The sequence below is a fragment of the Triturus cristatus genome, chromosome 8 (assembly GCF_964204655.1).
Source record: "Triturus cristatus chromosome 8, aTriCri1.1, whole genome shotgun sequence".
In the NCBI taxonomy this organism is placed as follows: domain Eukaryota; kingdom Metazoa; phylum Chordata; class Amphibia; order Caudata; family Salamandridae; genus Triturus; species Triturus cristatus.
In genome coordinates, this window is record NC_140591.1 from 1,259,439,095 (window position 1) to 1,259,454,636 (window position 15,542).

At 42.3% G+C, this 15,542-nt stretch overlaps 1 protein-coding gene across 1 annotated transcript in view; it reads right to left on the reverse strand.

The window, feature by feature from the left end:
* Nucleotides 1-15,542, reverse strand: part of EFHC2 (EF-hand domain containing 2) — a 332,355-nt gene that overhangs the window by 156,544 nt on the left and 160,269 nt on the right. Inside the window, exon 8 of the mRNA XM_085622956.1 lies at nt 13,422-13,587. Within this exon, the coding sequence (XP_085479082.1) occupies nt 13,422-13,587 (166 nt within the window). The remainder of the gene's footprint in view (nt 1-13,421; nt 13,588-15,542) is intronic.

Consider the following 15,542-nt stretch of genomic DNA (forward strand, 5'->3'; position numbering starts at 1 on the left):
AGCCTTGCTGAGCAAGAGAAAGAGCAAACTGAAGGATGTTGGATAAACGAGCCCTCAAAGGGTCAATAGACTTCTCTCCGCACCAAACAACAAATTTAGACCACCTATAAGAATATATAGATTTAGTGGAATGACGTCTGGCAGACAAAATCACGTCTACCACGTCAGGCGGGAGAGAAAAATAATTCAGGTTACCCCATTCAATCTCCAGGCATGAAGGTGCAAGATCTGGAGGTGGGGGTGTAGAACCTGCCCCTATGACTGTTAGAGGAGGTCTGCCTTGAGAGGGAGACGGAGCGGAGGGCACGAGGAGAGGTGGAGAAGATCTGTGTACCACACCCTTCTTGGCCAGTCCGGGGCGATCAATATGACTTGGGACGGTCTTGGCGAATCTTCCTCAGAACCTGAGGAATCAAGGGTATGGGAGGAAACGCGTAAAGGAGATGTGAGTCCCCTCTCAACTGAAACGCGCCCCCCAAAGCTCCCTGCATCGGATACTGGAGACTGCAGAATGACGGGCAGTCAGCGTTCTCGCGAGTGGCAAGCAGGTCCACCCGAGGAGTTCCCCACGTCCGAAAGACGTGACGAACCACCTCTGGATGGAGCCTCCACTCGTGGTCGGCGGAAAACTGCCAACTGAGACTGTCTGCATGCACGTTCAGAACTCCGGCCAGATGATTTGCCATTAGACAAATCTGATGATCCTGAGCCCAGGACCAGAGACAATGCGACCCCACTCCTTCCTGCTTGTTGACATACCACATCACGGTAGTGTTGTCCATCAGGACTTGAATCGACTGACCGCGAAGGGAAGGGAGAAAGGCCTTGGGCGCCAAACGTATCGTCCGCAATTCCAGAAGGTTGATGTGAAGCAACCTCTCCTCTGGAGACCAAAGACCTTTGATCTCCAGATCCCCCAGATGCGCACCCCACCCTAAAGTGGATGCATCCGTTATCACTATGGTCACCGATGGAGGTAGATGGAAGGACGTTCCTTGAGATAGATTGCCCTCCACGCTCCACCAAGACAGATCCGCCGCAGCTTCTCTGGAGATCCTCACAGACTCCCTGAGATCTCCCTTGTACTGATACCACTGCCTGCGGAGGCACCACTGGAGGGCCCTCATATGCCAGCATGCATGGTTGACCAACAGAATGCAGGAAGCAAACAGACCGAGCAGACGAAGGAACTTCAGCACTGGAACGACCACTCCATTGTAAAACAAGGGAATCATTTCCTGTAAGTCGAGAATCCTTTGTGGAGGTGGGAATGCTCGACACACAGTAGTGTCCAGTACCGCCTCTATGAACAGGTTGCACATATAGGGCACCAGGTGAGATTTGAGCACGTTTATCAAGAAACCCAATTTGTAAAACAGCTGGGTTGTAACTTGCAGATGATAAAGCACCTTCTCTGACAACTCCGCTTTTATCAGCCAGTCGTCCAGATAGGGGAAAACAGGAATCCCCGACCTTCTGAGATGGGCTGCCATCACCTTGTTGAAGACTCGAGGTGCAGTAGTAAGACCAAACGGAAGGACTGCAAACTGATAATGTTGCGACCCTACTGTAAAACGTAGATACTTCCTGTGCGACTTCAGGATGGGGATGTGGAAATACGCATCCTGCAAGTCGATCGGCACCATCCAGTATTCCTGTTGCAGCGCTTGAAGAACCTGCGCAAGGGTGAGCATCTTGAACTTCTCTTGCTTCAGAATAAGATTCAAGATCCTGAGGTCCAGGATTGGACGCAGCCTGCCATCCTTCTTCGGAATCAGGAAATACCGGGAGTAGCATCCCTGACCCCTTTCCTGCTCTGGAACCACCTCTATCGCACCTTTTTTTAGTAACGTTAGGACCTCCCCCTGTAGGAGAAGAAGATGATCCTCAGAGCAAGCACCTTGGCAAGGAGGGTAATTCGGGGGAAATTCCCGAAAGGGAAGGGCGTACCCATTTTCTACAAGATCTAGAACCCAAAGGTCTGTAGTAACCGATTCCCAATCTTGTAGAAAATGGGTAAGCCAGGCCCCCACAGGACCAGCATGGTCCAGAATGATGGATCTAGGGCTGCTTTGCAGTGGTGGGAGGGACGGAGGAAGAGGAAGAGGAGGAGGAGAGCTGCTGACCTCGAGCACGACCTCTGATTCCGCCCCTGTAGCTTTTATACAGGATGTTCTGTTGCTGTTGTTGCTGCTGCTGCTGGGGCTGCCTGTAAGTATGAAAGGACGATTTTCCAAAGCCCCTGTACCTCCTAAAAGAACCCCTAGGTTGTGTCTGCAGACCCAGAGATTTGGCCGTGGCTTTGATTTCTTTAAATCTTTCCAGTGCAGCATCAGCTTTTTTACCAAAAAGCCTAGAGCCATCAAAAGGCAAGTCCAGAAGAGTTGCCTGCACATCAGGGGAAAACTCAGATGACTTCAGCCATGCACGCCTCCGTGTGGCAACAGAAGAGCCCATGATTCTAGCGACAGAGTCCGCAGTATCCAGGCCGCTCTGGATAACTTGACTCGCAGCCGCCTGAGTGTCTGATAGCACCTCATTAAAGTTCTGTCTATCCTCTTCTGACAATTTAGGGGCCAGTTGTTTCGCTGAATCCATTAGAGCATGGATATATCGGCCCTAAAGACAGGTGGCATTTGTTGATTTTAAAGCCATATTCGCAGAGGAGAAGACTTTCTTGGCTGATTGGTCGAGTTTTTTAGCATCCCTGTCGCTAGGGACTTGGGGAAAGGCACCTGAAGATCTTTTAGAACAAGCAGCCTGAACCACCAGACTCTCCGGAGAAGGATGGGAAGTCAGAAAGTCTGGGTCACCTGGAGCCGCCCTATATCTTCTTGCTACAGTTTTAGAGACCGCAGAGAAGGGCTTACGCCATACTTCCATGACCGGTTCAATAATGGCATCATAAAATGGAAGCAAGGGTTCCAATACAGAGGAGGGAGAATGTAAAACCTCTGTGAGGATGTTCGGCTTAAACTCAGCAGATGGTAACTGCAGATCCAAAAGCTCAGCCGCTTTTTTAATAACTGAGTGATAGGGAGCCACATCTTTTGAAGGAGTATCAGCTGGAGGAGTAATCTCCCACTCAGGTGACAAGTCCAGGCCACTAGCCTCTTTCAACTCCTCAAACAGATCATCAGACTCCATGAGCTCACCTTCTTCCATCTCCTCAACCTGGTACCTCTGCTCTTCTAGTACCCTTTGAGCTTCACTCCTAGATCTGATTCTCACAACAGGAGTCGGTGGCGCTGTAACTGAATCCGACGGCGCCGGCGTCGAACCCGGATCCAGTGGAGCAGCCGGAGTCGAATGAGGTTGAGCCGGAGCCAGTGAAGATGGAAGCGGCGTCGATGTCCTCGGCACCGGGAAATGCCAAGACGGCGTCGCCAGGAAAAATGGCATAAAAAGAGCTTGAGGGTAAGCTTGAGGAACTCCCAAGTTGAAAGCCATTGGACCCATGGGACCCGAAGGCACTCCAGAGGGTACATAGCTTTAATAAAGAGTCCATACATCACATTTAAATAATGCATTGGATCTTGACCCAGGCCTGGAAAGGGAGGATATGGCTCAGACTGAGGCATAACCGGACTTGGGCCGATTGGCACAGACGGTTGAGCCAGCGGAGTAGAAGACTCGTCCGGAGCCGGAACTTCCTCAACTGGAGCCGGAGAAGGAGCCGGCATCGGAGATGGAGCCTGTGCCGTAGAATGCTCCGGTGACGCTGCAGGCGAGGTCAGGCCAACAGGAGAGGCAGGAACAGACACAGGAGACGGAGACACAAAGTCCTTACGAAGTCGAGAAGGTGAGGTCGATCTCGGAGCCGCATCCCTGTCCGAACGATGTCGAGAACCATGCCTCTTCTTTTTCTTGTGCTTCTTGAACTTCGAAGCATGCCCCGACGTCGACTTCGACGCTGACCTCGACCTCGATCTTGATCTTCTTCGACCTCTCTTCTCCTTTTTCATTCTGGCAATGAATAACTTGGCCTCTCTTTCCTTCAATGCTTTCGTACTCATCTTGCGGCAGCAAGAGCATCCTTCAACATCATGATCTGATGAAAGGCACCAGACACAGACCTCGTGCGGATCCGTGATCAACATGTGCTTACCGCACTCCCTGCAAGGCTTGAACCCGGACTTCTTAGTCGACATTTTCCAACTGCAAATAAGAAGAAAGAGGGATACCAGCAGGAAAACAAAGTAACCAGCCAAAGCTACAGAGAGTCCCCGAAAACCGTTAGCGTCGACGGTGTGGAAAAAAGGGAACTGACGTCATCACGCCGACGAGGTCTTCTTATGGATCCAGTGACGTCAGCGGAGTCGTGAGCGGAGCCGTGCCTCTGTGACGTCGTCTTCAACCTCATCAGCGTGGAGAGCTACAAAAGTTTCCGAATGTTGCTGGCGCAGGGGATATTCACAAGGTGAGGAATCCACTGGCAGATGTATCCATCAGAATACCCGTGTTTCACATTCAACCGTTCTTCTTTAGAAAAATCTTGAAAATTTCCAGCATGTTTGCCTTAGTTTCAAAGGTAGATATGCTTGCTCAGCTCGAGGAATGGCTTTGCGGCATACTTTCATCCACAAACTGGAAGGAGTTTGATTTAGCACAGTGAGTGCCCTACAGGCGCATGTAAGACATGTCTTTCTGAACCTCATGTGGCTGTCATGGGAGCCATTAGTAGAGGTTCACTCGGCATGCGTTCGGTAACGTTCATGAAGAAGGAGGCGGTGACTTAACAGGTGGTAAAATGTTGTCAAACTCATTATGTCTTGTGGCGTATGAATGTGATGGGCCCTTGTATGGCGGCAGTATGTTTATGTGAGTGCAATTGATCTGGTTGATTGGACCTGTGGCTGGCGGTATGGAAGTCTTGTGTGTGGTGCGTGAATGGCATGTGAATGGACCATAAAGTGGTTGGTGCCGTGAAGTGGCTTTAAGGCTCCCCTTCAGAAGGCTTGGCTTCAATATTTATATACTTTGACAGGTATTTTTGCTTTGAAACCAGCGTTTCTGGAGGTGCTAAAACCAACCAGTGTAAGTGGTGGATTAACTTACTTTCAGATTTATATTTGTGGTGGTTTAATGGCCTTTTGTAAGACCTTCTTTTGTCAATATGGGTAGCAGGGGACATTGTGCCCTAGCTCAGTCAGCACCTAGGCAAACCTTCACATTTTTGAGTAGTAGACAATGAGGGAAGTACAAGGGTGAATGCCTTGCGTGGCTCCCACTGGTTTTTCTTACCCAACATCCCCTGCAAACCTCAAATTTAGCTCAAATAAAAAATAAATCACATTTAAGTGATGGAAAGTTCAGGAATCTGTTGCAACCTACAAACTTCCATCTACCTAGTGTTTCCCGATAAAAATGGTACCTCACTCATGTGGGTAGCCCAAGTACCCGTGACAATCAAGGGCCCAAAAGGTAGTGAGGCAACATCAAAATTGCCTATCACAAAACTACCTTGTTTTGCAAGGGTGGTCACCTGCGTTTTTGGACCCGTGCTCGACAGCCATCTAGGGAAACGTACCAAACCCACACATTTCTGAAAACTAGACACCCACGGGAGTCCAGGGAGGTATGGCTTGTGTGAACCCCCCAAAGTTTTCCAACCCAGAATCCCATGCAAACCTCAAGTTTAGCAGAAAAAATCACTTTTTTCTCAAATTTCTGTGGGAAAGTTGTGGGATCACCGGGTTGACACACATTTCCTATCCCCCAGGTCTCCCGATAAAAATGGTACCTCACTTGTGTGGGTGGCCCAAGTACCCGCGACAGGCAAGGGCCCACAACGTATTGAGGAGACATCAAAATTGCCTTTCACAAAACAACCTGGTTTTGCAAGGGGGGTCTCCAGGGTTTTGGCCCCGTGCTCGGCGGCCATCTAGAGAAACCTATCAAACCCACACATTTCTGAAAACTAGACACCCAGGGAAGTCGAAGGACTACCCAGAATCCCCTGCAAACCTTAAGTTTAGCAGAAAAAATCACTTTTTTCCTCACATTTCTGTGTAGGAAAGTAGTGGGATCACCAGGCTGACACAAATTTCTTACCACCCAGCGTTCCACCAGGTCTCCCGATAAAAATGGTACCTCACTCATGTGGGTGGCCCAAGTACCCGCAACAGGCAAGGGCCCAAAACGTATTGAGGAGACATCAAAATTGCCTATCACAAAACAACCTGGTTTTGCAAGGGTGGTCACACCTGGGTTTTTCGCCCCATGCTCACCGGCCATCTAGGGAAACCTACCAAACCACACATTTCTGAAAACTAGACACCCAGGGAAGTCGAAGGACGTATGGCTTGCATGGACCCCCCAACGTTTTCATACTCAGAATCCCCTGCAAACCTCACATTTTGCAGAAAGAAATCGCATTTTCCACACATTTTGGGGCCACCAATGTCCTATCACCCAGCGTTCCCCTTCGTCTCCTGATAAAATGATACCTCACTTGTGTGGCTGTCCAGTGCAGAATCGGCTAGAAACATATATATTTTTTTTAATGTAGCGCTTAGAATTCGTTGTGCTATTCCCTAATCCCTATGTTTTTGGCTCTTCCCGGTCACTGGCCCATGGCAGGGTGGGTGGAATGTTGTGGATCCATGCAGAGTCCAAAATTCTCCACCACAGAAAAGTGAGGAAAATGTGTTTTTTGGAGAAAAAAATTGAGGTTTGCAAGGGATTCTGGGTAACAGAACCTGGTGAGAGCCAGACAAGTCACCCCAAACTGGATTCCCCTGGGTGTCTAGTTTTAAAAAATGTATAGGTTTGCTAGGTTTCCCTAGGTACCGGCAGAGCTAGGGTCCAAGATCACAGCTAAGCACACTTGAAAAAAAGGGTGAATTTTCACAGGAAACATATGATGTGCCCACATTGCATTTTGGGCCGTGTCTTGACGCGGGCACTAGGCCTACTCACACAAGTGAGGTATCATTTTTACCGGGAGACTTCAGAGAAATACACAATAGTAGAATAGTGTTTTTGCCAATTTAATTTCTATGCATTTATTTATCCCTTCCAAATGTAAGACAGCATGTAAAAAATAATCAATTTTCAAAAATGCCCTCTAATTAACATGCTGGTACAGTTACCCACATGTCCGGAGTTGTGCAAATAACCACTGTTTCTAAACTCCATATGTTGTTCCTATTTCGGAAATACATAGTTTTCCTTGATACCTATTTTTCACACTTTTTATTTTAACAAGTGAATTGCTGTATACCCGGTACACAATGAAAAACCATAGCAAGGTGGAGCATAGTTATTGGCTCTGGGCACTTCGGATTCTTGTTGAACCTACAAGTCCTATATACCCCTTCAACCATAAGGCTCCAGTGGACATGACGGTAGATTGCTTGTAAAAATCTGTCATACTTAGAAGAAGTCACAGGTGAAAATGCAGACACAAATAGCAATTTTTTCAACTTATTTTCAAAATGTTTTAAATTGAACTATTACTTTCTATAGGAAACCCTTGAAGGATATACACAAATGGCCCCTTGTTGAATTCAGGATTTTGTCTAAATTTAAGAAATGTATAGCTTTCTGGGATCCATTATTGGTTTTACATCAAATACTAGCACGAACTGAAAGGAGGTTAAAAGCACAAAAAATTGAAAAAATAGGCTATCTCCCACTAAAATGCCAAAACTGTGTAGAAAATGTTGGTTTTCTAACAAAAGCCTGCCTGTTCCTGAAAGCTGGGAAAATGGTGATTTTATCACTGCAAACGCTGTATTGATATCATTTGCAGGGGAAAAAACAGACTCTTTCTTCTTCAGCCCTTTTTTTCAATTTTTCACCAAAAACCCAAAAATGTAGCTGTATTTTGGCTAATTTCTGGGTTCCATCCAGGGGAATCCACAAACCCTGGATACCTTTAAAATCCTCAGGATATTGGAAGAAAAGGACACAAATTTGATGACGATACCTCATGTGGACAAAATGTTACAGGGGCCTAAGCGCGAGCTACCCCAAATAGCCAAAAAAAGGCTCAGCGCTGGGGGGGGGGGGGGGGGCAGCAGTTAAGTGGTTAAGAGTAGTGCTTGTAACTATGGGGGTTAAAATAAAGTGGGAACATTTCTGGCAAATTATCTTAAATTAGGAAAGAACATACCAAGATAGAATCTTTACATACTAGTCAAGGTCTCCCAATATATAGAGATACTGATATTCTTGGAGAATTTATACAGTTGTATAAGAATTCATATGCCCCATTATCCGCTCGTTTAGAATCACATGTTGATTCCTTTTAAATTCTATTAACAAATCAACTAATCCTAATATAGGTTTTTCTATTTTAGAACAAGATACATTTCTTCATGAAATTATCTCTGTAATTAACTTGCCAAAGAAGGGTAAGGCACTTGGTCCCAAGGGTTTCTCTGTTGAATTATACTCTCACTTCTCCAACATACAATTGCTAAAAATGTTAGCTTTATTCTCATCTACCAACTCAACTAAAGGTACGTTTCAAAATCAGCTATTTGTCTCATACATACAAGGTAAAAGTTCCTACCTTAAGCAAAAATTACATACCAATATTATTAGTTAACGTTGACTATAAAACCTTTGCCAAAATCTTTGCTTACGATTAAACTCCTTTTTACCATAGTTAATTGATCCTGAACAAGCTTTTAGTGCCTTAAGTAAAGCATCTATCCTTAAATACCCTTTTGTTACTATCAACTTTGATGCAGAAAAAGCTTTTGATAGACTTGATTGGGGTTTCTTGCTAAAGTCCTACATTCTTATGATTTGGGCATAAAATTATCTCATTAATATACCTTTTCTGCAATTCTCCTAAAGCCCTTGTGATAGCTAATGGAAATACCTCCAACTATGTCACTCTCCAAAGAGGTGTGTGGCAAGGCTGTCTATTATCCCCATTATTGTTCACCCTAGCAATAGAACCATTTCATTCTACAATTAATTTATTTTTATTAATTTCAGCTTTTCAATATGATGCCCATCATTTCATTCCTTTGTCATATGAAGATGACATTTTTCATTTTGTTTCAAATCCCGAAGTATCTCTGCCAGCTGTCCAATAAGATTTTTACTTTTTCATTTGTTTCAGTATACAAAACTAAATCAGATAAAACAGAAATGCTTTCCTTAAATAAATACTGTAATAAACAATTATTTGAATGTTTGGGAGTCACATGATGGAATGCCACAAAAATGAAACATTTAGGGATTTGGTTTACCAATTCAATTACTAACTCATTATCCATTAATCTTACATGTTTTCTTCTTAAATCTGAATTACTGATTTCTCTTTGGCACCCTCTATTTTTATCTTGGCAGGGTTGTTTAGATTTAATTAAAATGGTGACTTCCCTTATAATTCTTTATGCTGTTTCTATGTTCCCGGTTCATATTCCTAGAACATTTTTCAGAATAATTGATTCACTCCTTTGAAAGTTTTCACAGAATAAAAAGAAGTCCCATATACCTTTATCCAAACATAAAAGAATTAAAAACAAAGGTGGTGTCAATGTACCTGACCTTAAAGAAAATCACAAGGCCTTCTATCTTCTATAAGCATCTTTTTGATTAATTAAGACTTCATCTCCCTTTTCACCATTTTGATTAGATATAGAAAGATCTTTAATTCATCCCTTTAGTTTTCAGGAATTTATTTCTCTTTCCTCACATCCACTTAACTTAACATCATCAATTTTCAGATGTTGTTAAAATACTAGCACCACATTCTTCTCGAAATCACTTACACCATAATACTTCCTCCAGAAGCCCATTTGGTATAATAACCTTATTAAGCTTAACAACATACCTATGTTTTGGATAACATGGAGAGAGAAAGTTATAGCTTGGATTAGTTATTTATTTGCTGATGAAGCACCTTTCTCCTTTACTAAATAAACAAAAACAATCAACTGTAATATATCCTTTCACAATAGATGTACTTCTTTACTTAATATAATTTTTAATACTTTTTCTGATAATGCTGATATTACTAATCAACTCCATTCTCATCATCCTTTGCTTTTCATTTTTATCTTCTAACCCTAAAGCATCCTTTATTTACAAGTTTTTATCTTCTTCCGGGACTTCAAGTGCAAAAAGCTCATTAGAGTCCCTTTGAGAGAATGAGTTAGGCCACACATAGTTAACTTTTCTCTGTATTAGAGCATAGGAATGTTGAACGCTCCATTAAAGACAATGGAGTGCTCTGGGCTTCTACTGGCTGAAAGAAGCCCAGAGAGCAACATCACAATGTTTTTTTTTTCCATTTGACAGCTATTGCTGTGAACAAAGGCCTCTCGGAGCCCAAGGGTATTTATACCCCTTCGGGCTCCAAGAGGCCTTTGTTTTTACAAATTATAACATTCTGCCCTCTAGGGGTGGAATTATCTAATAGCCTTGGAGCCCTTCGAGGGAGCTCCACCAGCCATTAAATGCCTGTTCCATTGTTAAAGGCCCTCGCCTTTGGTTTGGGCCTTTAATGACCAGTAGAGCCCACTACGTCAGGCTCTAAGGCTATAATAAATTATGTCCCAAACTTCATAAAACCTCAAGAGTGGTCAATTAGACTCAAGCATTATGTTTCCATATAACAGACTACATTTTACTTCCGTTTCATTGTCAAAGCTTTCCAATGCTGCTGAAGCTATCCGTTGGTCTTGCGATTGCACATATAGTGAATCGATGCATATGTTGTTTTCGTGTCTGGAATCAAACTATGCAAATGTTTAAATTTTTTAATCCATTTAGCATAACCTCTACAGTTTAGACAGTTGGCAGACAATTAGTGCTCAACTTTACTAATAATAAAATGGTCAGACCTTTGTTGATCGTTGCCTTTCAACAGATCTCTATCAATTGGAAGTGTACCTCTACATTTCCTGCATGGTGGTATGCAGTTTGCTACAACCGCAATTTCTATAAAGCACTTGCCAGCTCTTCACTTATTTCCATCCATAGAGATTTAGCTTAGCAACCTATGATGCTATTTCTTAATAATTCCAGTCAACATTCTACTAATAGGCAGCAATTGCGATCTCAAAACATTAAACCTCCTTAAATGCTTCAATTCTCTTTTATGGTTATATATTTACCTATGATATTAGTTACTGTTATATTACGTCTTCCTATAATAACTTAGTTTTTTGATCTTCATTGGTTAATAATTATTATATTGCACTTACGTTGACAGTGGGCCCTATTCACAAAGTATACTTAGACCTGAAGTCCAAGTTTAGACCTGAAGTCTAAACTTAGGCCTTAAGCCTAAGTTTAGACCTGGAATCTAAACTTAGACTTAAGGTCTAAAGCTAGATTTCAGGTCTAAACTTAGACTTCTGGTCTAAACTTAGACTTCTGGTCTGAAGTTAGACTTCAGGTCTGAAGTTAGACTTCAAGTCTAAACTTAAACTTCGGATCTAAGCTTAAACTTCAGCTCTAAAACAAAATTTGTGAATTGTGCCCAATGTCTTTATTTCACATATTCCCTCCCTCCTTTCGCTATCCCTGTTCACAAAATTGTTTAAAAAGCTGGTCCTGTATACATTTGATCATTAGTAAGATAATCGTTCTGATTTTTTGTGACTATCATAGATTTGTTGTTTAATACATTTTTTCTCATTCTTTATTATTTTATTTACTGTACTGATTATACATTGTCTTCATATATTGAAGGCATCTTTTTCACTGATTTGTCATGATATAATTTTTAAACTTAAAAAAGAAAGGTACTTAGGTGTTGTTAGAAGGGGAGAATGAAGGGATTTATTGTTTTAGCACAGGTGGTAAGGTAAAGATTCAGTGCCACGTGTATTAAGTCATCCTGAGGTTCAAGTGAATATGTGCTTCATTTGGACCTTGTTGTCAATATGGCAGAGATAAAGTCTACAGCAAAACTATATATTTGCAGAACTTTCCCAATCCTCTAAACCCTAAGGGCCCGATTCACAGAACTAACTTAAGAAAAAATCCTAAACTTACTACCATTTTGGTATTCACAGAAGGCACTTACTCATTTTGGTATTCACAGAAGGCACTTACTCATTTCGGTATTCACAGAAGTTAGGAGTCCTAACTTTAGGACTCCTAAATGCCTTCTGTGAATACCGAAAGTCTTAAAATTAGGATATTTCTCAGTTTAGTAGTAGTATAGTTAGGACTCCTAACTTTAGGACTCCTAAATGCCTTCTGTGAATACCGAAAGTCTTAAAATTAGGATTTTTCTCAATTTAGTAGTAGTAAAGTTAGGACTCCTAACTTTAGGACTCCTAAATGCCTTCTGTGAATACCGAAAACCTTCAAATTAGGATTTTTCTCAGTTTAGTATTAGTATAGTTAGGACTCCTAACTTTAGGACTCCTAAATGCCTTCTGTGAATACCGAAAGTCTTAAAATTAGGATATTTCTCAGTTTAGTAGTAGTATAGTTAGGACTCCTAACTTTAGGACTCCTAAATGCCTTCTGTGAATATCGAAAGTCTTAAAATTAGGATTTTTCTCAATTTAGTAGTAGTAAAGTTAGGACTCCTAACTTTAGGACTCCTAAATGCCTTCTGTGAATACCGAAAACCTTCAAATTAGGATTTTTCTCAGTTTAGTATTAGTATAGTTAGGACTCCTAACTTTAGGACTTCTAAATGCCTTCTGTGAATACCGAAAGTCTTAAAATAAGGATTTTTCTCAATTTAGTAGTAGTAAAGTTAGGACTCCTAACTTTAGGACTCCTAAATGCTTTCTGTGAATACGGAAAGCCTTAAAATTAGGATTTTTCTCAGTTTAGTAGTAGTAAAGTTAGGAGTCCTAACTTTAGGACTCCTAAACTGAGAAAAATCCTAATTTTAAGACTTTCGGTTTTCACAGAAGGCATTTAGGAGTCCTAAAGTTAGGACTCCTAACTTCTGTGAATACCGAAGTGAGTAAGTGTCTTCTGTGAATACCAAAATGAGTAAGTGCCTTCTGTGAATACGAAAATGGTAGTAAGTTTAGGATTTTGTCTTAAGTTAGTTCTGTGAATCGGGCCCTAAGTCTCTTGTGATTAGTGAACATGCTCTACCACCCTAACAATCAGCTGAGCCACCCCAAAGTAGCCCAGCGTATGGTCATCGGTATGTTGGTCCATCCACCACTGCAGCTGAGAAAAGATGTCACTGACAGTATACTCACTGGGTGCTGGCTCTCCCAAGGCAGGCTTTAAGGGAAAGCTGTCTCCATCGAAGGGGCAATCCATGCACTATTTATTTAGAAAAGTCACCCACTTCAAAGCAATATGTTTATCATTTGTCCCAATTGACAATAACAGGAAAATAGGAGATGAACCAAGCAATCAGCACCCATGTTGGCTCTAGAAATATTTCCATAGGTTCCCATTGCTGGTGACCAGCAGACCTGTCCTGGGATTAGAGTGGTATTTGAAACAGCTCCTGCTGAACATACCTGTCTTTCTCCATGAACTTTCTGAAGTCTTTCTGGGGTGGTTTGGGGACCATGCTCAAGCACGAGCAGAGGGAATCCTCTTCAGAGCCAAAGCCGTGGTAGGGTGGAAACTTCCTTACTATTGTTGGTGGTGGAGGAGGTCTGCGCTGAACTGGTGTGAAATCCTCTGTAACAGTGAAGAGAAACAATGTCAAGAGAGGAATATTTTCCTTAATTTGTAGCATGTACATAAGTGTTACATCATATTTGACATTCTTTTAGAGTCACAAGAGCAGCTGTTACAGGAGAACAATAAATGTATATTATCCAAACATTCTAACTATTTGTGATGTAGGGAAGGACAGCGGCTCTAAGGTAGAGATGGAAGGTGCCCTCTATCAGGGGTAAATACACCTTCTAAGAATGAAAAGCCACAGTAGTTCCTACTCATGTATATATTATCTCCAGCTGATCCACTGTATCAAATTGTTCTTGGTAGGTAGGCACTGTACTCAAGAACACAGTGCCACTGGAACCAGAGGTGCAGCTGGAACAGCAGCACCCCCAGAGATCCCAGAGTGAGTTCAGCAACACAAAGAAAAATAGTGTGAGGTCCACTGAAGTGCATAGCTTTTGGTACTTTTTCAGCCTTTGGTGAGTGTTGGAAGACAAACGCCAGAAGGTTACTGCTCTTTTATTTGTCAAGTAGTTTACATTTGTTTGGCTAAACAGCAAGGAGGGCATTTGTAGGTCTGGTGTTAGCCATGAACATTTGATTTTAGTAAAGGTACGCATAAATGTACAATAATTAGTTATGAGTGGCTTGGCTTTCAGCCAGCCTCTTCATCCATTGGTCTGTTCTGCCATTCACGTGTTTCTTCCACCCATTACAACCTGCATCATGGGGCAATGGGTCAGTCCACTTCAGCCACTGGCTAACTTTACTGTTAGCCACATAATTCTGCTCATATACAAGGAGCACATGCACACACAAAGTAGTTACCTTCAATGCCAGGGACTACCATGGTAATGTGTGTTTTTTGAGAATCAAAAAACTATTTTCCCTTTAGGAAACTGTTGTTAATTGTATTGTCAACATCCAGGCAGCTCCCCCAACAATAACATTTTTCAAAAACTATAACAAAACAAACAAGCACTGGCAAAGCACACAACTGCCCACCAACAACAGAGCTCTTGTATTTGCCAATACCTGTTTAACCTTCTGGATCTAGGGGAAGCCAAAACATGATGTGATATCAAATGTTTAAAAAACACCAAGATGTCAAATACTTTTTGGTCGCTGCCTTTCTAAATAAATTGTAAGGTGCCCCAAAGAATTCTAGTAGGATCAAAACAAATCCATACAAGAATAAATGATTTTCCTTTGTGGGATGTACACAATGCCAAGCGAAATCTTAATTGTAATGTACAGTGAAGTTTTATTGGGAGACCTGTATGGAATCTCAAAAGCAAGCAGTATGCATTTTCCTAGTATACATTTCCTACTGAAGCAGGTGGATATGTCGCAATCACATGTAGCTTTCAATTGACCAAGATATTGTAGATACTGAAGTTCATGTTCATTTCACATTTTGGGTGGAGTTGAATCATTAGCAAGTTCAAAATGTGAACTTCTAAACATCCTACAAAAAATCAGTGACTTAATTTCAGTTATATGTTGGAACTACGCAGGCTTTTTTACTCTCTTCTTTTTCCACCTTTCTTTCTTTCTTTCTTTTTTTTTTTTTTTTTCAAGCTAATTTTTGCAGTGTATAACAGCGTGAGAGTGAGGCTTCCAGCTCTACATCACAAGGGATCTTCGGTTCCCACGCCTCGATGATGAGGAAGAGAAGGGGTGGGTTATGGGGTGGGAAGACTCTCAGCGCGAAGGGAGGGTCGGGGGGAAGTTTTAGGGGGGCTGTGGGGGGTGGGCACAAATTGTTTTTTTCAAAAATAAATATGGCAGACATCACGAAAATGTTTTCAAACAACACTTGATTTACTTCACTCTAGATGCAATAGGGCAGGTCTTGAGAGCCTTGTTAGATGATGGCTAGACACAATTTTATTCAAATTGGTTCTTTGAACTGTTGCGGTTTAAATGACAGAAGGAAGCGGGGCATTCTAGCTAAACTTATCAGG